A 23,966-nucleotide genomic window follows, 5' to 3' on the forward strand; every position below is an offset into this window, starting at 1 on the left:
TGAAAAGCTGTCATCCTTACAAAAATGATCCACAGTAACTAGTGGTGGGAAAAACATTTAACAATATAAACCTGCTGTTAAGGTATATACAATAGCTGTCAGAACTGTCACAATATCCTTTTGTAAAAGCCTGCAGTTATAAGACTGCTACTGCTTATTCGACTCTCCAAGGGGAGCTGTCCCCACATCCACACACTGCTGTAATCAAACAAGGGAATGGTTATTGCTACTTGTTTTAAGTTGAGTGAGCATGTGTCTAGTGTAGATGTCAATTTTATTGATCATATAAGTGGCAGTCAAGTCATTAATCATTCAGAGGCTGCCACTCACAGGTTCACCTCCTGAGCTACTCCCAAAGTGCCCTGGTAACTGGCAGGTCTACACCTAAGATCAAAGCAGGTTAAATGGTTGCTCCTGTGCAGCTTATAGTATCCATGGTGAAATAATGACACACAGAGGGGCTCTGTGCACATCTGTATAGATTCTGTGAAGAATCCACCCGATGTCGTTAGCCATTTTTGGGTCCAAACTCTTCGTTTTCCAAACTCAAACAAACACTGTCATTTAGAAGCTGCTTAAATTGTTTCATCTTCAATAAAAATAATCAGTGTGGCTGCTTTTCCCCCCCAGGTGTTACAATAAAGTTTAAAATCATGGCATCCACGAAAAAGATGATTTAGGGTTTAACAGTCTTAGAAGTCAGCTAAGCTAGCTCACTAGCCGTCTTCTAAAGATGAAATAACATGTTTTGACTGAGGGATTCTTAAAAAATTAAAATGACAGCTCTGCTATCACTCTGGACATAAATGAAGGCAGAAAACTAAACAGCAGGTTGTAGGGTTGAAGTTGGGCTAGCTGTCATAACATGAGGTGCTACGTGGTGGCTACCTACAGAGCTATAGTTAGCATAATATAAACACATTAGCAGAGCAAGATGAATGCTAACTTGTGAGGGTTCCCGATGAGCAGAGACAAATGCAATCATATCTGAGTGAACAGACACTGAAAATGGACCAAACATTTGTCAAGAGAACATATGCTGGTAGATTGTTTCGATGACTCTATGAAAAATACCTGGCCCTAAGTTTCAAGTACCTTAGCTAGCCTCAAAGTGTTCATTTTCAGAAGTTTTAAATATGTGTTGTCTGACAAACCGCAAGCCAGTGGACTGTAGGTATGTTATAAGGATTTAAAATAAATGTTTTAATTAAAATAAACCAATATATTTAACAATTGAACAGACTTAGAAGTCAGCAGGAAATTAGCCTTGCAAGTTTCCTTCTTGTAAACAAGATAACACCCTTAACGAAAGCAATAGGATGTTGGACACAGAAGCAGCGTTAGTACGTCATCATTTAACAAACACAGAGCCAATGTGTATTTTAAGTATAAGTATTAGAGTATAAGAGACCTGGGAGAAAATAACATTCCCCTTTCTACATATGAAAGGTAATGTATGAAGAGCCTGTGTTATATTTAAACATGAAAAAAATGGGACAAAATATTAATATAGTAATATTTTGTCGATCCATCAATTTTCTTCAACACTGATAACACATGTACTCCGATACCATAACGCAGTTATTAAATAAATAATTATTCCTGCTTTTTGTTTTTGATAGCCATTTGTTTTCTTCAATTGCACAGACAATATAGATAATTCAGGTGCTGCAAAATAAATTGCTGTATCGCAATGGCATCATTATTGTGGGCAATGTAACACAACGGTATTATACTATACTGAAGTTACTTTATCATTCCCACCCCTAGTTCTGTAGAATACTTCACACAGGCTGAAACAAAGCAAGTTTTATCTAATTCTAAATTCTGCAGCACTCGCAACTGGGAAACAAACAGTGCGCTCAAGAAAACTCTGCTCACTATCCCAAACACTCATATTAATAAGCACAAAGGATTAAAGTTATCTGGCAATCTTTCAACAAAGAACAGTGAAGAAACAAGACTTTTCCTTTGAACTAAATTCCACATGAAAAACTTTACTTTGTTCCAAGTGTCTTTGTTTCTGTTTGCACGCAAAAAAACTACAGGCCATTCAATGTCAAATTCCAGCATGGGGTGAGCCTGCTCAAAATTGTTAAAGATACACACAACGGTCCCAATTTATTCTGCCGGGCTGTGCTACAATAAGTCGGAGCTCAGAGTGAAGATAAGTGTGCAGGGAAGTTTATGAGCTGGGTTCAGATAAAATGGGATAAAACCTGCATTCATAACGCATTCATAACACACACACACACACACACGACAGATATATAGACACGACAGATATAAAGACACGATAACATGGTCTTTTTCAGGCACACACATGCACACATACACAAATCATCATCACCCTGATACACTGCCAGGCCTCCCTTGTGTACACTTCTGTCCTATTCTTCTGCTGCTTAAGAAACAGAACAAAACCCCATGATGCCCATTCTACCATTTAATCCCCTCTCCTTTAACAATAGGTCTGGTCAGGCTAACGGAAGCGTAAGGAGCCCCTGCGTGTTTTATCAAAGTCTAACAACAGAACAACACAGCCCACAAGTGAAGGTCTATGGCTCCTATTCATATCTTTCTCTAGAGTGGAATCACTGGCCTCTGTTTCAGTGATAAGAAATGAAGCATTATGGTCAGTTATGCAGCTCGTGCACATGCACTCTAAATGTGATGGTTAGAGTCGAAGAAGCGTGGAGTGATTGAGGGATACTGCTTAAGGGAAGACCGGTCCCTGTGTGCTTTCTGAGATAAGTGCTTGACCCTTTATGTATGGCCAAGCAAGCTGAAGCAATATGTGAAGAAAGCAAGTCATGCACTGTATGCGGTCTGAACAAATAATGAGGAGCTGTGCTGATGAAAATGCAGGAGGGAAAAAATTCCCAACAGAAATTTGATTTGTCTCACTAGAATATGCGCTAAGTATGTCACCATCTCTGTGTGGTTTTTGCACAGTCCCTATCTATTATTGCATCTTAGTTTTTCTTGCCTTGCTCTCCCTCGCTCCTCTTTTCTTTCCCTGCACACCGATTTGCATGTTTTTGAATATCAAGCAAAAAGCACAGTTGGAAATAGCTGACTGACATCTTCTTTAAGAACAAAGAAGACTGAAAGCAGTGGTCGATCAGTTGTGAAGACGCGCTGAACGGTGTTCTGTGTAACCTCCTATGCTGACTAATTACGACACTATGGCTTCATTTAAAAAAGAAAACAGAAAATAAGAAAACAATAATCCACCTCACAGCTCATTAAAATCAATCCTTATAAAATGAATTATGCAGTCCATTATACAGTATATGTAAGCATGCACAAAAGCCCTGTGGCTTATTGACTAAACTGAAGCAGGAGAACTCAGTGTGAGTTTAACATTTGTAAGTGAAAAGGAGATTTTATTTAACATCTTTTGCCAATTCTTTCCCATGTTTTTGTCCATCTGCTTTGACAAGATTCTTTCTTTTGCTTGCTCATGAAAACACCCATGTGTATTTCATTTGATTCTCTCCCTTAAACATGGCTATGAAGATATCCCTTACACGTTTCCCAGTCCATATCATACAATTCGACTTCAGGTCTTTAGGCCTGCTAATCTTTTATACACCTTATTCTCAGCAAGAGCCTCAAGTGAGTTAGACATCCACATTAACCTACATCAACAACTGCCAGGCAAATATGTTAACACACACACACAGGAGCATCATTTCCAACGTTATTGATCCCCATTTGTGCACTCACACATCCACTGGTTTTACCCTGCAATTAATTATTCTGAAATAACACATGTTTGCCCATGATCCCATCTATCAGCACTGGGCTCAGGCATGCACGCACTTATTCTACAACATATAAATGACATCTCTCTCCCACATAACCGCAGCTGAGGCAGGCCACACATCAAGCTGTCGCGCACTGTGGAACAGAGTCTATGTTATGCGGATCAAATTAATAATGCAGTTTTAAGGTTTGCATCATCCATAGCCTGAGGGAGTCATATGATATGGTTAGGCAGGGTGATCATGAAGCATGCTGTGGATTGCTTGTGTGCTGAGGCACAATTGTGCAGATACAAACATGACTACAGCTGTGTCCCAATTCCTTACTGCATGCTAAAGCTATGTAGTGCTGATGCACTTGTCTGTCTGTTCACTAAAAATAACTTCAAATGTGTACTGGCAGGCATCAATCAGTTTGATACTTTGGAATATTAATGTCACTTCACAAAGCAAATGTGTTTTCCTGAATATTTTGTACTGTACTGTTTTTCACGTTCAACATCTCCCTCAAGCCGTCTCACTAATTTCATTCAGCCTTTTCCAACAATAATTAGTTTAATTTCCATTTTGCATGTGGATTTTGTATTACTTGCATTGCATTAAAATTTTTAGAGATAAAAAAAGATAAAACAGAACACACAAATGAAATTAAAGCTGGTATATAGGCAGGTGCAGAATTTCTATCATTAAAAACGACTGTGTGTAATGTGAATTTAAAAACAAAACATAACAGCGCTTGCCAAAAGGTAAATTAACAATATATTTGCTTCTGCATGGAAATGAACTCCTGCTAGTTAGAAGAGGTTTGTTTCAAGAGACTTATGAGGGGAAAAAAAAAAACCTTAGAAACAATAGAAATCAAAGAATATCATAGGCCTGAGATATTTCTATGCTAACACTGCTAAAACGTTTCCCAGTAGACTGACAGAGATAGAAGAAACTGCTTTGAGAAACTAGGCTAGCAACTATAAAACATCACTCGAAAGCCATCCCTCAGGAATGCACTCAGTTGGTCTAAACATTGACATCTATTGTGGATAGTATACTAGGAAATTGCCTGCAGCACAGTGCATGGAAAGCAAAGGTGTATAGAAAGAGTTTCATAATTAAAAAAGTAAATAACCACACACTATAGCTCCTTTGAGATCCTCGTTAGAGGCAATAAGAGTTCAACATTTGCACCAGACCAAGTGTGTGGTTTTTCATCATAAACCTTTTAAAGGCAGATATTTTTCACAATGAAACAATCTCATGGTTTGGAGAAGAATAAATAGTTCTTTGTAATTAAAAGATTTAAGTGAGGCTCCTTTTGGAACAAACACATCATGATGGAAGTGATCTGCAAATTTCTCATAGGGGGCAAAAGTCCAACTCTGGTAAATATTCTGGTAATCCCAGGCATAAGCAGCCACTTGTAGGTTGTGTTATGTTCAGTACTTATCCAGCATGATAGTGTTGTAAAATGCAATACTGCAACACTATAACCTCGATCTACAAACAACTGAAGTGCCTACTTACTTCAAATCCCTATATTCCTAGTGGATCACAGCATTCACAAACACATACAGTACTTACCCATGTACAGAGAGTTACATACACTCCTCGTACACTCACTTCCCCACGTACAAGTTAAAAGTATAGGGACTAACTTGTTACAATAAGTCATCAGTTACTCGTTTACATGCTTGTTTGTTGAGTTCCAAACATGTGCTGCCAGTGATGTTGAGTGAATCTCCACAATCATAACATGCCTGAAGGGTGTTTCTCCCACTTTTTCTTTACCTTTTAAAAATTTCATTCACTGGTCATTATAAATGCGGATAAACAGGATAAATAGCTACTAAAGTCTGTCACACTGAAATATCAGTCGGCAGTAATGTTAAAAAAGCAAAACATGCATTCATCCAGCCATCCTCTTATCCTTATCAGGGTCACAGGGAGGCTGGAGCCTATCCCAAGTACCAAAAAGGCGGGGTACACCCTGGAGAGATCGCCAGTCTGTCGCAGGGCAAACACAGTGAGGCAGACAACCATCCGCACTCACATTCACACATATGTTCAATTTAGATTCACCACACCTACACCACCCACAAAACAGTCAAAAGAAACTCTGTCTGTATTGTACTGTTCTGTTTTATAACTGATTATAATCGTCAGTTCTTTTACACTGACAACACTTAAAATATCACCTATAAAACATTTCAGGAAAGTAAATACATCTATGTAAATACATCTATCCAGTTGACAAGGCTGAGGTTGATCAGACTGCAGCTTGTGTCCAGATGGCTACTCTGACCCCATGGCTCTCCTCTCCTGACCCATTTCCATTATTGTAATAAGCCATAAATACCTTTAATGTACTCACTCAGAATACACACAGATTTGCATGTATATATCCAGCAGGCACACATATGCTCACTTTTTTACACATTGCTTCTATCAAGAATAGCTGCTTAGAAGAATAACCAAAAGTGCAAGACAACAAAACAATCTGTCACTATAATTCACTATATGTGTTGCTCCTTTTCTGTCCCTGTATCCAGGCTCTCTTAAACTCCAGCATAGGATGTTTATGGCTCTGCCCTTTGGGTGGCCTTATGGCAACATAAAACAATGAGAACAACACAAAGAGAAAAAAATGTGTGTGAGAGAGGGTGGAAGACAGAAAAAAAAATACGAAGTTGGGTGTTAGGATGATAAAAACATAAAAAAAACACAGCAGGAACCAAGAAGCATTATGATCTCGAGCATTCAATTTAAGCCTTGTGCATGTGAACAAAGTGACCACAGACTGCCAGGGGAGGGGAGAGCAGAGAATAGAGGAGGGGAGAAAGCCTGTGATGAGTGGAGTCAAGACACTGGGCAGGAGGAAGTGAAACTGTAAAAACATGTGATGTGAAAAGAGCGGAGATGGGAGCCAAATGCTATAGACTTGAAAAAAAGTGGATGGGAGACTAATGGCACATGAGCAGGATGAGTCAGAAAAAGTGGCTAGATAACAATAACAAAAAGAAAATGGTTCAGAATCTCAGTAATTACCATAAATGAGACCAATTTTGCATACAGGGACTAATCCAAGCGCTCTGATTCAAATATGACCCATTTGAAAATGTTATTTTCTCCATTTCTCTCCTTCTCCAACTCTCCTGTCAACATTGAAACGCCATTCTCTTTACCGTTTCAATCCTTTCCTGAGTCTTTTTTTCTACCCCGCTTTGTTTCATTCCCTCCTCACCACTCATGCTCGTCTTCAATCCGCTCACCTGACTTAGTCGTTTCCCTTTCCCCCGTGCCTCTCTCTGTTCTGCTTTTACCTTTACTTCCTGCACCTGTCTCTCAGGTTTCTGTCTGCTTGTTCCCCTTTCTGCAGATATCTTGTTTCCTACTTTCTTTCTAATCTTTTCCAGTCAGTTCCTTTCTTAACACTCCCTGATGTTTTTTCTCTTTCTACTAGCACCCACGGGCCCTTTCCCCATTTACGGTTTCCACTTCCCTCTACTTCTCTGTCCTTCTGCATGATTCCTTGTCTCTTCATACAATGAATCCAGAGGGTTTTATCTTTTTTTTTTCTCCCCCAATGGCTTTGCCACTCGCCCAAATCCCTCATCTCCATCAGCTCCCCTCCAACCCTGTATCACTCTCTCCTTCCCTATGCTTTCCTTCTCTCTTCCGCTTCATCGTCTTCACACGTTTTGCTTCCCCCCCCCCTCCATGCCATATTCTACCCCCTCGCCTCCCCTCACCATCCTCTCACATTTCTATTTCTCACACTGACATGCAATCCCTCTTTTCTTTCTCTCCAGGGCACTCTTCTTTTCCCTCGTTCCACTTAAGCCCTCGCCCTTTCATTTCGCATTTCCCCAACAAATGCATTCAAGCCAAACACGCATTCGAGCACTTACATCACCACCCAAACACACATCTGCAGCCTATCACACCTTTGTAACTGTTGAGGCCCTGTGTCATTTCAGCAGCGCCTTAAGTACAACCATATCATGAGACAATGCACTTTTACAGTGCTGGCAGAAAATGCATTTACAGGAAATAACCCAGCCCATTAATTACAGTGAGAGCTAGCTGGCCCCAATTCGTCACTCAATAATGCCCTGTCTGTGTACTTGTGATAGCTGCAAACCGGATAATGCTGCCACTTAGTAATTAATACTCGATCCGTGACTGTCTCACTAAACAATAAATAAATGCACATCAGAGAATCATGGTAAGGCATCAGAGTGTTCAGAACCTAAATAATGACTGGAAAATTGACAGCTGCTGGAGGTTTGTCTGCTCCGATTTATAGTTCAGTTCATACTTTATTTAACTTTACCAAGGCTTTTTCAGCCCTATAGATCTGTGAGGATCCCCCAATGATTCACTCCCACAGACTAAACCTGTAATGTTACTCAGAGGCTCTGCTACTTATGGATGAGTGCATTAGACATGCCTAGAGAAATATGGTTGTGCCGGGGAAATTAAATTGAGCTCTAGACACACAACAATCTTGACATTTTTTTTCCAAAATTCATCAAAGTTATATCCAAATGACTGAAATCCTATTCAGTCCGCCTCTTCGCTAAAGTCTTATCCTTTTCTTCATTTTCAATTCAAATGAATGCAGTTCTGAAATGTTAGAACAGTGTTTTTACTCGGCCACAAAAGGATGAACAGAGAAATAAAGTGCAGGGAACATTTCTAAGCGAAATCAAAAACAAGAAGTGATTATATTTTCCTTTTAAGTTCTCTTTGCTGCACAGTGAACTTATTAGGGACTTCATTAATAATGTTTAAAGTTTCCCAAAGAAGTAGTGAAATTATGTGCCACCACTTTACAGCTATTGAGGACTTGAGCAAAATGACAAATGAGCATTCACCATTTAGCATTAGTTCAGCTTCAACACCTCTTGGACTTTTTCTTTGATGCCATATTGCCCCCCAAAAAAAAAAAGTTTGCAGACTAGGCAGGTATATTTTCTAGGAAAAAAAAGCTAGTGTACTGTGAAAGGTACTGTAAATTACTTAAATGATTCATATGCAGAGATGGAGAGGAAAAGAGCGGGCCTCATTGAAGCACCACATACTTTTCATTGTGCTGTCAGCCAGTCTTTGAGTGTGAGGGGCCATACAGGAAAGGGGCACGTATTTCAAGCCAAGTGTCGCTGAAGCAGGGAAATCTGGCAGTTGAGGCCAGGTTTAACTTACTGTAATGTAAATGTGATGCTCGTTGAAGCATAAATCAGCACGCAAATTAGCTTGTTTTTTGTCCCTTTTGGGTATTTTACATTTTATGGTGTCACTTAAGTATTTTTTCAGTATTCAGTCACTCACCACTATTCCAAGTCTTTTGGCCATTGTACATCAGCCATCGATCCGGCTCTACGAGGGACTTAACACTTGTGCCCTTAGCAAAAACCCTGGACTTTCTTTTGACTCATCAAGCCAGGACACTTTTATAGAAGAGTAGCATCCTCACATACACTTAAAATCTATTGGTAAAATAATTCATCTGATATATAATTAGCAACCATTAATTCAAATGTTCAAATATATAAAAAAATCCAAATTCAAATCAGAAGAAGGCATAGATGGGTTGGATTTTCTCCTTTACTTTCATGCAAACCACATCCAATATAAAAGTAAAGCGACGCATCCCATGCAGTCAGACAACACATGCACAGACAAGAACAAACTTCGTGTATTAGGACTCCAATTACAGACTTAGGTCATTTTGATCTCTACCTACTACTTTGTCAAAATCAACTCTCATACAAAAAGACAGAAAATAAAATTCATCTCATGTGTAAGACATCTGAACTAGAAAGTCATCCTCATAAATCACACCAAGATTTATCCAACAATTCCAATGCCAGCTTCTGCACTGCTCAACAGAGGGACAGGAATGCCATTAGCCCTCACATTAAATGTTAATCAGTAGAGTGCACTTCTCTGGAAAACAACCAACAGCAATCAAAAGAACAAGCATTCAAAATAGAAGTTTCCAAACTAATGGGTGATGTTACAAAGGCTACTGTAGTTCTATACGTGTCATACACATAGTCTACTTTCCTGACATCTACTTCCTCTATATCAGGCAGTTTATTCCCATTACTGACACTCTACCTCTTTTCCTGTTTGGCTGCATCCTATTATGCTCTTTCTCTGCTAATCTGTGCAAATGATTTGGTATGTTACCAATAAGTCCTTGGAAATGCCCTTCACTGGATGACATTAATTCCAAGAAAAAAAACAGCACATGAATATGTATTAATGTTTATATATACTGTCTGATACCATTTTAATTTAATATAAAATAAAATGTCCTAAAACACACAGATCCTCGTTGGCTGCCCTGTCTTAGTTTCTTGAATATTCGCAGATTCACTAATGTCAAACTCTGTTTTTTTTTTTGTTTTTTTTACACTTTTGGTTCATTGTATTGCAAAATTAGATGAAAAAGTACAGCTCCACCAAACACCAACAGTAGAGCTTTTGTTCAGAGTGAAATTCCTCCACTACTCAGTGGTTGCAGGTCATCACTTGACCGGCATCACCATGGTGACAGAATAAGGATTGGTTTAGGAGGGAAAGGTTGCTAATTTACAGCAGCCTGAACAGCGACGCTTGACTGATCCTGATTCAAGGACAGGGATGATTCATACAGACTCTGGTCCCGGGAGTGACCCCCCTGTGCAATGGCAACGAGGCCCTTAAGCAACAGAAGCCTGGAACTGACAGTTAGCCTTGGTGAGAGGGAGAGGGTGGGAATGGATGCCAAAACGATGAAACAAAAGCACATACTTTCAGTTTAAAATAAAATAAAAGCACATACTTTAAAAAGAATGCACACGACTGCATATAAACACAAACTATTTTATTCAGTTCCACAAAACAAAAATCCTACTATTACAACATCCAGACAGACTTAAAAAACAAGGAAACAGGAAGCTGCATTGCCTTAGCTGTTGGTGGCAGGATCAAACTAACAGTATCTTGCCAACTGCTTGGCCTTCCTTTCTTGCAGACCAAGAGCTGAGAGTCTCTTAGTATTGCTTTGTGATCACTTTAAGCTACCAAAAGCAAAAACCTGAAACTTTTCCAAAGCTGAAAACCATGGGCGGTGACATGTGCAACCTCTCCTATTTGTGCCTGTCAAGTGTGCGTTGGCTCTGATGAACTGGCACTATTACATTCCACTCCCACACCTCAGTCTACTGCCATTATATTCCCCTACACTATTTCATGCTCCCTCCCACACCTTTCTATCTCCGCCGGCTCTCTGAGCTCTGCTGATGAAGGGCATGAACAGACCAACATCTCAGCGTCATATACGTCTCTACCACAAAAAATGCCCATGGACTAACTTTTCATTTTAATCTATAGCGCCTATATTATTTGGGGCCAAAGTCAAGCAGCAGTCAGTGGGGGGAGGATGTAGCTGTTTGAGAAGCTATTAGCAGACTAAAAGGATATCAATAGTGAATAGAGGCTCAGGGACTTTTAATCACTCTGCCATTCTTTGTTCTTTATATATCAGGCTGACACTATATATTAATGTCTAATTTACAGGCACTGTTATTGGGGAGGCTGGAGTTACTGCTAAGTGTCAGAACACAGTCACTGTATATACAGCCCTATTTGAATTGCTGGTGTTTATTGGCCCAGTAAATGACAAGGCTGTGAAGACAGGTTGTTGAATACACAGTGCTTATGCAAAATAGCAGATGCAGTGCTAGTGGATCTATCTAGAAGTTCTTACACAGCCTTAGGAGGATATAACAAATAGAAAGCTGCAGATTACTCTCTGTGGGAGGGGAGCATCCCTGGAGTTTAAAATGAGGGATTTGACGACTTCTCAGAGAGCGTGCTCACTATACCAGCTAGAAGGTTAAAACTGCTTATTGTACTGCCGGTGTGGATTGAAAAGGGTTTGTGGACATGTGCCTGTGGTGGCCAAAATGAAGCTTTTTAGCATATTAGGGTTTTAGTTGGACAGGCGTTTTTGGAATACACCAAATTCCTCTGACAAGCACTGAAAACAAGTGATTCTCACTGAGAGGCTTATCGAAATGTACAAAAGAAACTGGCAGATTTAATTAAACACAGTCGAGTTATCTAAAAAAAAAGCTGTGATTCAGTTTAATTTTTCCAGATCTTGGATCGTGTTTAATGGGTGGGCTAATTTTCATCAAACCAGTCAGGGTCAGGGGTGATGCTAGCTGCCAATGTTTTGACAGTGTACTCATGTAGCAGATTAATGTTACACGTCAGCTCGGTGCTCAGTGTCTCACTCTGACTGACAGCTCTCTGGGGACCTGCAGCCAATGATTCCTCCTAAGGAGACATTAGTAAAGACCATAATGATGAAAAACACTTATATTAGGACAGTGCAGTTTTCAGCTCCCTGCACAAGCTGCACAGTGTTTTTAATGAGACATATTCAGTTGGCTTATTTATTGCTCGTTTCTACTGGGGTCTGAACATAGCCAAATAAGTATACTATACGACACACAATAAACAAAGGTCTACCCTTGGGTGTAATTCCCTAATTTTAACAATGATGCAAGACACACTTGTGTCAAAAATACTATAAATAGCTACAAATGCAATGCACATGTAACTGGCTCTATCTTGCAAACAATGTCAATGTATTCTATGACGCAATCTGAATGCCAACATATTTAAAGAGTTTCGGTATTCAGACCCGATGTCACCCCTTTTGTTCAAAGAAGGAACTCAATTACTGTTGTGAGGCTTTCAAAGTGTTTGTGCAGTCTTCAAGAGTTTAAAGATTTATTATTTGCCCAATTATTACCCTGATATTAAAACAAATGTAGTCTAGGGGAGAGGCAGCAGAGAGGGCATAAATCTTACTCATGCAAATTTGAAAGCTTATGCTAAACTTAATGCAGGGTTTTAGAGCTTTGCTACTGCATGCTTCACACAGTTTTTTGTGTATGAAAACACAACAGGAAAAAAAACACAATTCTTTGATGGCTGTGACTCTACAAAGCATGCCTTATCTTCAGAAATGCACAAAGCCAGCTGAGAGGTTTTTGAAGCCCTCAAATCATCCCCTGGCCCTTCTGTTCCTACCTTTACATCATTTCCCCTCCCTGTTTCTCGCTTCTAAACTTAATTAAAAAAGGACAAGATGAATTGTCTTTGAGATGGGGGAGGTGTGAGTTTTAATCATTATCACACTTTTCGACAGTCTCCACGCCATCTGATACTCTGTCTACTTGTGTTAATTAACGTGTAACGACGCTGATGTGAGTGTTTCAACTGCTTTTCTTAAAAACCTCTAAGGGGAATCTCCAGTTTTTAAAACAGGTCAGCTGCAGTGAATGGAGCTGTGCTCATCACTTTTGTTCTGAGTCCTTTAACTTGTCAAGTGCTGCGACCTTCAGAAAGTTTTATGTGTCCTGACAGCATTATTTTTCACATCAAATATGGAGAACAACCAGCTTCTGACACACTGTAGCTCTGTGTGTGTGCTTATCCACTCATGCACATGCTCTTTTGGATATGCAGAGAGGCTCTCTTGTTCTCAGTAAGGGCTCCCCCAACATCTGGACCTGTATGTCCTGTATGCCCTGCAGCAGTGTTTCAATAAAAGTTTGTTTCAGATGCAAACATGCACAAACATTGACTGCACTCTATCCTCTGCTGTAAGAAGAAGGGAGGACTGGGGAGAGCAAAGCGAAGCTCGGCTGTGGAAAGCCAGCTTTCAAGTCATTTCTGTTTCCAGAGTTGTACCGGTCGGCCTCAGGGCCCGATGTGATAGATGCTGCTCTCATCCTCTCGAGCTTATCGCTACCCCTCACTCACTTTTATCCAAATCCCTTCCTTTCTCTGCCAAATCGCCTGTCTCTCTTTGCTTACCTCCATCTTCCTGCCCATTGCTATTCATTGCTTCCTGCGACTCCATTTCTGGTTCACTATATTATGTTTATGTGGTGCCCCTTTCAATTTCTTTATCTCCGATATCCATTACAGTGGACCCATCCCACTCCTCCTATCTCACTGTGCGATGATTGCACAAATGCATTTATAGGAATTGTGTATTGTCTGCCACTTTGGCACCTTTCTGCTATTTGAAAAATCAATTACCTATCCAATAAAACATTAAACAGTAAAAGCAGCTCTGTGCTCTGCTCTGTTAGTGCCTAACTGCGCTACATCGTTTAAAATCACTCGGATGAGAACTAAAAACACTGGAGGCATAACAAAGCCGAGAGGATGATGCTGCCTTTGTAGATTTCATTGCCTGACCCCTCCAGGGCAGGATAACCAAATCCTAGCAGGTAAATGCCATCACGAGCTATCCACTGACAGACTTGGGAGGTGATCTCTCACTACACTCATTCACATAGAAGAACCAAGTGTAGAGACACTGAAGCGAGTAATTATGAATAAGGAGAAAGAGTGGTTGAACAGTGGAAGCAAGGAAGAGGATGGAGCGAGGAGGGAGATGGTATGGTCGAGCGGCTGAGAGCTGATATTGCATGCCTTATCAGTCACCTCCAGGTCTTTGCTTATTATAAAGAGAGGCAAAGTCAGAGTCGAATGTAAGGTAAAAGTGAGTGTGTGGGCCAAGCAGTCCTCTTGTTGTGGGGAACTAAATGTGTTGACATAGTCACATTATGGGGTCGGGGCTTCCTTATAGAAACTGAAAGCAAGTCCTTATGACATTTAAATAAATAGATTGACTATCAGACACAAGGTTAGGATTTTGTTAAGCTAAGGTTAGACAAGCAGAAGGTTATGATTTAGGGTCGAGGAAATCGGCACAAAATTAATACATTAATACAACAAAATGTCCTCTAAAGTGATGAATTGATTGTGAATGTCTGTGTGCAAATGGAAAAGAGATCCCAAGAGTCAAACCACAGCGATACTTTCACTCCTTCAGAAGTAGTGTGCGAAAAATGGAACTGATCTTCCTTGATCCTTTTCTGGGGTCAAAAGAAGAAGAGCTCACAACTTTTTAGCACTTACACTTTACGTAAGGCTACAGTACACAAGCCTCAAGGAGCAAATATGAGCAAGAGAACATTTAGGTTATTTGCTCTCCATGCACACAAATATTACCATAAAACCTGTGCTGACACGAAGTCTTGAGGGAATACAACAACATACCCAAACAGACTTAGGTTAGAAGTTGGTGCGCAGACACATTTCTGTGAAATCCAAAAACTCGCAAACTAGATAGCTGAAAATGTAAGCTTTTTGGGCGGAGTTTCCTGCGATAAAGAAAGGGTAAAACTTGGCACTCCATCACCTGCAGACAGTTTAGACGTAGATGCATTCTGAGAAACCACTCCGTCAACCATTGCAGCAGTTATAATAGAATTGCTTCTAGGCAGAACACTTTCTCTCTGTAGTTAATGGAGCCAAATAATTGCACTCAGGACCATCAAAATTCCCAGTCATGTGTCACTTGATAGATCTTCACTGAGCCCATATTGATGCAGTTGAACATTTTATGACATAATGTAACAGAGCTGTAAAAGATTAATGCTTTCTAATGCATTTGGAAACAAACAAACAAACAAAAAAATCATCTACCATTAGGTTTTCTGTTTGATCACTGCAACTCTCCATACAGTGTGAAGTAATGCTTTCTGAGGTCTAATGCTTCAGAAGCCAAAACTACAGCCAGCAGGATTCTTCCAGCAAGTAGTGGAGTTGGTATTGTTCACTTGTCAACAAGGAAATGGAGTGCAGTGGACACAGATATCGATCAATATTTCTGCACCACAATACAGTGCTATTCAGCATTCTGCGCCTTTGCATTGAGTTGTGGAGGACGGGCTTGTAATTACAGATAGACTGCCTTTTCGCTCTGTCTCTTTCATAACACAAGCAAGAAGAAATAATAGTAATGCATTCATTAATTCAGCTTCACAAAAGTGGGAAAAAGTTGACCAACTCCAGCTTATTAATTTTGACTTGAAAATAATAGTTTTTGAAGGAAAATTGGGCAGAATAATTAGCTTCAGCAGCTACTGCTTGTACTTTGTCAGCAGTGGCAGTTGAGGAAAAGCTGGACAAAACTTTTTGACGGCTGCTGTGCGACTGCTGCAGTGCTCCTCCCTGTTTAGTAGACATGTTTTGCCTCTTGAGTTTCAATCAAGTTTCTGCCTGATTCAGTCCTGGTAATAACAGTAGTGTGTAGTGGGCTATAGATGCTGATAGTTTTAACTTTCCACTTTACTTGTTTTTGTTTGTGTTACTTTTGACAGACTTTTGTTCTCAAAGTATAAATCAATATGACAACAGCATCCTGGCAGGACAGTTATATACTGATTTTTTATTTTATTTTTTCTAAAACATGAAAGAACACCTGACAGCAGGTCCACACTGGGTTTCCGGTGGTTATACGTGCATCAGGATTAGACTGCTGGCAGAAATCACAGGCTTGCCAGTGGAAGAACAAGTGAGGTGTTGACAGTAGCTGGCTGTCGTGCCAGGAAAATAAGAATGCCAGATATAAGTGCTACCTGACAGTGAATAAGGCATTCTGTACCAGAAGGCATCATTCTCACTATCAGGGATCATCCTGCTACTACCTGAATTACACTACAAGTCGACACATTGCCATCAAACATTACACTAATGATGCTGTGGTGTGTGTCTCTCTGTTAAATAAAGGCACAGTGAGGTTTTTTTTTCCAGTGTTGTGGGAATAAAATCACAGCAGCTTATGTCTTCTTTGGCATAAAGCTTAATCCGTCAGTGGTTTTGTTATAAAGCACAGACTGCAGAATATCTTGTAAGTGATGTCTCCAAAACATCAAGTTTTATGACATATTGAGTGACTAAACACTGCAGCTCTGCTATCCAGTTTAACAGCGAATCTACAAGCTTCCACGTGTTTGGAAATCTGCTGCAAAGTTTACTGCCAATATTTCTGATAAGGCAGAAATGTGCTTGGAATTAGTCTTGCATACAGAAAAAATTATTAAGATTAATAATTGCTTTTTTTCATGAAGGACCAGCTTTAATGAGATTAGTATTGGTGGAGTAAGACCGAGAGAGAAAGGCTGAAATAAATTGTCTCACTCTTGTGTTAATGATATTAAGGTTTTCTCCAAAAAAGTCATAGCTTTTACTGAGCTGAACAACTGCAGGAAAGAAACACATGCACAGTTGTAATCATGTGTGCATCCATGCGTTAATGTGATGGAATGTATTCAATGAAACATTGTATTGAAATTGATACGTGCATGGATACAGGGGTGTTTCCAAAAGGGGGAAATGGGGTGGCATCAACCCCCCTCAGTATACGATTAACTCCTCCAGTGCACACCCCGAACCAAAGCCATTGGACTACATTTACTCTTTAAAAGCCACAACACCAAAAGATTACACGATTCCTTTAATGTACTTCATGTACTTTATTTAAGTACTTTCATGCTATGCTGCTTTCTGCTTTCACTCCATTATAATGTTGATGCGACTAATATATTTTGTAGTCCACAATACTTATTTTAAAGTTGTAGTTACTTATTATTTTGCAGATTAATTGCAATATTATAGTTCAAGCTCCCATGCAATATAAAGGTTATTAAATCTTCAACAGCTTCAACATTAAAGAGATAAACACATCAATAAATCAGTAATTACTATCCAACAAGTGTTACTGCACATAATGAGGTACATTTACTTTAGATACTTCGATATATTCTGAATATACAACTTTGTGAACTATTAAGCTGCTTAAATAGGATTATTTTTTAATTAAGCGGAAAGCCTAAATACTGTTTTTCCACTTTGCAATAATTATTTGACGCAAGATTAAGTTTAAATTCTCGTGCAGCTCCACTTTCCATATAACAAATCTGCAACAGGACACAGGGTTTTTATCTTTCATCACTCTAAAAGGTTATTATAAATAGCACACAATTAGTCTGGGTAATTATGGTATGTGTAAAATTGATTGGTATTTGTTTGCTGCTATCATTTGATTTTTGACATTCCTATTATTTGATTCATGTGCAGTTCATAAGATAATTAAATAAACCTGGTGCTTGCATATCTTAGATGCAGTTCACACGTTTGCACATTACGCTCCAAAAATGCATCCATAATGAACATGAAACATATATATATATACACACTCAACAAAAATATAAACGCAACACCTTTGTTACTGCTCCCATTCCCCATGGGATGGACGTAGAGACCTAAAATTCATTCCAGATACACAATATAACCATCCCTCCCAAACAGTGGTCACAAATCAGTCCAAATGTGTGGTAGTGGGCACATCTGCTATATTGAGATAATCCATCCCACCTCACAGGTGTGCCACATCAGGATGCTGATCTGACATCATGAGTAGTGCACAGGTGTACCTCAGACTGCCCACAACAAAAGGCCACCCTGGAATGTGCAGTTTTTTGCGCTATTGGGGGTCTGGGGACCCAGAACCGGTCAGTATCTGGTGTGACCACCATTTGCCTCATGCAGTGCAACACATCGTCGCATGGAGTCTATCAGATTGTCAATTGTGGCCTGTGGAATGTTGGTCCACTCCACTTCAATGGCTGTGCGAGGTTGTTGGATATTCGTGGGAACTGGTACACGCTGTCGTATACGCCGGTCAAGCACATCCCGAACATGCTCAATGGGTGACATGTCCGGTGAGTATGCTGGCCATGCAAGAACTGGGACATTCTCAGCTGCCATCTGCCCTGAACAATGTGAACCATGATTCATCCGTGAAGCGCACACCTCTCCAACGTGCCAGACGCCATCGAATGTGAGCATTTGCCCACACAAGTCTGTTACGGCGACGAGCTGGAGTCAGGTCAAGACCCCGATGAGGACGACGGGCATGCAGTTGAGCGTCCCTGAGACGGTTTCTGACAGTTTGTGCAGAAATTGTTTGGTTGTGCAAACCAATTGTTCCAGCAGCTGTCTGGGTGGCTGGTCTCAGACGATCTTGGAGGTGAACCTGCTGGATGTGGAGGTCCTGGGCTGGTGTGGTTACACGAGGTCTGCGGTTGTGAGGCCGGTTGGATGTGCTGCCATATTCTCTGAAACGCCTGTGGAGACGGCTTATGGTTGAGAAATGAACATTCAATGCACGGGCGACAGATCTGGTTGACATTCCTGCTGTCAGCATGCCAATTGCACGCTCCCTCATTGCTTGTGGCATCTGTGGCATTTTGCTGTGAGACAAAACTGCACATTCCAGGGTGGCCTTTTGTTGTGGGCAGTCTGAGGTACACCTGTGCACTACTCATGATGTCAGATCAGCATCCTGATGTGGCACACCTGTGAGGTGGGATGGATTATCTCAATATAGCAGATGTGCCCACTACCACACATTTGGACTGATTTGTGACCACTGTTTGGGAGGGATGGTTATATTGTGTATCTGGAATGAATTTTAGGTCTCTACGTCCATCCCATGGGGAATGGGAGCAGTAACAAAGGTGTTGCGTTTATATTTTTGTTGAGTGTATTATAGATGAGTTTAGAACGTGCGTAAATATTATATGTAACACTGTGTATACATCATACATCTGTATGGAATCTATAACTGTTTGATATTCTTACATGTTTCTAATTTCACAATTTTTAGCTGAAGCTGTTTCATTTTCATGTGCTTACAGAAACAAATCATGCTTTATTGTATTTTACCAGGAAAGGTGTATGTTGAAGCTGCATAACCAGATAATCCTGTGTGTATGTTAGATTCTCAATGCCTCAGTAGATGTTCCATTTAGTAAAAAATTAAATTAAATAATAAAAAAAAACATTACCTGCTGTAGTCAAGCAAATCTCCTCATCACTGTTGTCCTGACAGTTGTCCTGTCCATTACACAAGAAGCTGCGGTCCACACAACGGCCATTTCGACACTTAAAGCGAGCCTCCGAGCACACCAAGGGGTTCTCCGCTGTGGTCGAATCAGAGCAGAGGTAAAGGGTCAGCTGTTAGCTCAAACACATTTACAGGGAAAAGTTTTCAGCTCAGATTGATCTGCTGTATCTGACAATTTGTTTAAAGTCAGGTAAATATTATATGGTGGCATTTTAGCAGAAGATATGAAACATTTCAGAACTATCAGCAAGTTTGTCTGGAGTTTGATAAAAATCAAAAATCAGTCATTTAAAAGAGAGGACAAAACCTTTTTAAAACATTCAAAGTCCTGCAGAGAACTACCACTCCTTTTTCACTACGTTCTGGTTTTTGTCTTTGTTCAAGCCTCTGCAAAATGAGGCATAATTATCTTGTGTGAAGATCCAGACAATTACACAGTTGTGACGCAGTATGTGCTGGGAGCATAGAGCAAAGCCCCATTTAAATGGCTAGATTAGATTTGTGAGCATGGGGCCCTGCAGGCTAGAAACACTGCCTCTGACAATGGTGAGTGATTGGCTCGAATAACATTCCCCACTGGGAAAACGGCAAAGGGGTCATGTGAAAGCCAATTATACTCAAAAAAAAAAAAAAAAAAAAAAATCTTGTACACCTTGTACACCTACTACAACAACACTAGGGTAAAACATGGACAACAATATTTACATAGTTAAACAAATGTAAAAAAATTAGGATAAAATGATGCATAACCATGGAGTTCTAAGCAATGCATAAAAATTATATTGTCAACACTATAGTATGCAGATGTGCAAAATTCAGTTTTTAAAAATAATTATTAATAACTCTGCAGAACTTGGACTCTTTATAGAATAACTTTTCCCCTCTCAAAGTAGTGATGTAACTAAAAGTCTAGCAGGGATAGCTGTGCCAGGTAGTGCTGTGTCCACTGAAGCTGATTGTGCCCACCATGTGCCACAGCATACTTCAGAAGACTCACAAAAATGGATCGCCACTCTTCTCCACTAAAAATACATGGGTTCACAGCTTTGATGGAAATTTCACAGAGCAGATCACTCCAGACAGTAAAGTCAGCTTGGTATTTCATAACCCTGCTTTACCATAGTAGAGACACACCAAAGACAGCTTTAAGGCACATAGGTTGTGCGAATATGACAGACTTCAAAAACCCAGAAATGTGTTAAAAATGATCAGAAAGAATCAAACTTTTGACAACATAAATTTGTGGGAGTTTGTTCTGCTGAGAATAAAGTGCAACTTCCACAGGACGTATCAGGAATCTCCTGCAAACCACTTTAAACTCAATAAGGCACCTGTACAGGTGGGATTAATCCTGGAAATGCAGTGCAACTTTCTACCAGTTCCTGTGCAGCTCATCCAGCTCCAGCACCCTTTCTCAAGAACATTTTTTCGCCAGAAAAGCCTATTTTGAAGTGAGAAGATGATTATAGCTTGTTTTATGACTGCAGGAGACACATACTGTCAGGAACTTTAGGGGGGAAAAAAGTGAAGTGAGATCTTGCAAAGTTACATAACTGAAAGTCTGAATAAACCGTGGGCTGGTACAGCAGTCAAGGTTTTAAAAACCTGTCAAGTGCTTGTAAAAAGTTGGACAGAGCAGACAAAAAGCACAGCTTCTGAAATGCTGCGTGGTTTGTTGAAGCCACATGGTGGAAACCTGTCTATAAAAACAGCTACATCAAGATGTGGAACTTAGTCAGAGAAGAATATAACCTACAGGATAAAGTGAAGGTATTTAAATAGTGTGCACATGATCCAGATGTTAAACCTAACTAGATGGATTGCAGATTTAATACCTGGATTGCAAAGAGTATTACAACCCTGTATTCTTTAACAGATAAATCGACCCTGAAAAACTTACAAGCCCTCCAAGCAAAATTTCTACAGATATCTTCAGCTACGCTACTACTTTGACCAAACTATAAAAAACATGCATAATGATGACTCAGTGATTAAAGAAATGTTAAGAGTAACTTCCTTTAGAACAGGGGCATTATATCAAGTTTATACAAAAAACCCCAACTTAATCCACAGAAAACAAAGCAAGAAATTTTGTAATCTCAAAAGAGGAATAGTCTAGCTGCTCTAAATTCTTATACATTGAGAGAATTTGGGTGGAAATGCCTAATAAGATTTTTTTTATTACTCCAAGGCAGAAAGTTAACATTTCAACAGAGAAGTCCGAGTGTTGGAGGCTCTGTGGAAATCATGAAGCTAATCGTGGTTATCAAAGTAACATACCGTTCCAGTTCAATGTCTTTTTGTTGGGAAACACCGATTTTCATTTAAATAGAAATATATATTTTGACCGAGTATTTATTTGGTGTCCTGATATCAGCTGGTAGGAAAGCTCTAACCAGACACTTGTTACAACCAGACCTCCCCACAAAAGAGGAATAGATAGAGGTTGTTGGCAGCATACTGTACTGTGCAAAGGTTTTAGGTAGGTGTGAAAAAATGCTGTAAACAAAGAATGCTTTCAGAAATATAAATGACTGTTTATTGGCTTCAAATGTATTCTGCAGTTGGTCAACGACCCCAAACATACAGCCAAAGTCATTAAGAACCATCTTCAGCATAAAGAAGAACAAGAAGTACTGGTAGTGATGGTATGGCCCCACGGAGCCCTGATCTCAACATCATCGAGTGTGTCTGGCAGTACATGGAGTCAGAAGGATGTGAGGAAGCTACATCCACAGAAGATCTGCGGTTAGTTCTCCAAGATGTCTGCCAGCTGACTTCCTTCAAAAACTGTGTGCAAGTGTACCTGGAAGAATTGATGCTGTTTTGAAGGGAAAGGGTGGTCACACCAAATATTGATTTGATTTAGATTTCTCTTTTGTTCATTCACTGCATTTTGTTGATTGAAGAAAATAAAAGATTAACACTTTCATTTTTGAAAGCATTCTTTGTTTACAGCATTTTTCTCACCTGCCTAAAACTTTTGCACAGTGCTGTATATCTAATGGAAAAGATCCCATAATCACACAGATTACAGACGGAAACGTTTGTCAACATATAAACTGAATGGACTCTCCAGACGCATTAGACACAGACACTGGAAGGGCAGTCGCTCTGAATCTTCTAATTTGTCATACAGAGATGCATTTATATTATTATTGTAACTAACTGAAATATTTGGGGTGTGGCAAATCCATTAAGCTTAAGCAAAAGTATTTTACAGTTTATTGCAGAAGCATATTTGTAGTTCAGACTGATGTTAGTTGCACCCTATAATTTTGCTGAAGAAAAAAAAACACATTAAAACTGCTATAATTTTAAAAGGGCTGTTTAGCAGAGAGATATTTATACTTTAGTTTTTAGTGTGTATTAATCTCTCCAAGCAACACTGAAAAAAAGGGACTGGCCATCTCTTGGATTTATGTAAGCATCTTGCATGTATTTAACACAATTGCCTCATGTTTTAAAGATAAATGTAACTATATAGTGTAAAAACTACATGATATGCAGAAAGGGTGTATTAAATTGTTCATATCATGTTCAGGTGAAGTAAGTCAATAAGATAGCAACGTTAAATCTCGTGAAACCACGCGTGATTTCATCTCGCGGGCTTTGGATCGTGGTTTAAAAAATGCATCCATCTCAGTCAAGTCAAGCAGCCAACTCTACGTTTTTGGTATGTCTTGATTTTTTGAATTAATGTTTACCATATTTCAGCCAAATGTAGTTAAACATCTAGAGTGCCGCCATGTAACATGCTAAAAAAGAGCCGTTAGCTTATTTACTGTTTTATCTGTTGTCAAAGAATTGGCGCTTTTTCATTTGAATTTGTCTTTGGCACAAGAGCCGTAATATCACATTAAACCTAATTACGAGGCACTCATAACATAATTTGGTTTTCTGTGTGAATAGATTTGCCAACTGACTCTTCAGTTACATTGTGTACTTACTGCACCGTGGTGTTAGTGAGATTTTGGACATTGAACAGCTTTAGCTAATATCATCAGCGGCATTATGCTAGCTTACATCCCTACCCCTCCTGCCCTCACCTGCTGTCCTTTTGTCTTTGTTTTTGTTTTTTTTGCTGCACATTGAGAGACGACCTCTATTCTGCATTTCACCAGGAGTCAGCTGATGGATTGTGGGTTCAAGGTGTTATGGTAAGAAAGTATATTCTATTTTCGCTTAAGGTTTCTGTAACTTAATTATAATAGGTTTTTTATAATTATTAGGTGCATGCATACTCAAATAGACCACCCTATTAATACAACTGAGAAATCCAAAATCTGCCATAGGTTTAACTTATACCTGTATGTATTGGCAGAAAGGTGATTACTGGACTCACATTAATGCACACTTGAACT

The 23,966-nt window shown here is 39.6% G+C and overlaps 1 protein-coding gene across 3 annotated transcripts in view; it reads right to left on the minus strand.

Moving 5' to 3' along the window:
• Nucleotides 1-23,966, minus strand: part of ldlrad3 (low density lipoprotein receptor class A domain containing 3) — a 100,149-nt gene that overhangs the window by 16,819 nt on the left and 59,364 nt on the right. For all 3 annotated transcript variants that reach the window (XM_005941755.3, XM_005941753.3, XM_005941754.2), the window contains exon 4: nucleotides 19,544-19,678. In XM_005941755.3, the coding sequence (XP_005941817.1) occupies nucleotides 19,544-19,678 (135 nt within the window). The remainder of the gene's footprint in view (nucleotides 1-19,543; nucleotides 19,679-23,966) is intronic.

This window comes from Haplochromis burtoni, unplaced genomic scaffold, assembly GCF_018398535.1.
Source record: "Haplochromis burtoni strain Fernald_Lab_line unplaced genomic scaffold, NCSU_Asbu1 Contig_322, whole genome shotgun sequence".
Taxonomy (NCBI): Eukaryota; Metazoa; Chordata; class Actinopteri; order Cichliformes; family Cichlidae; genus Haplochromis; species Haplochromis burtoni.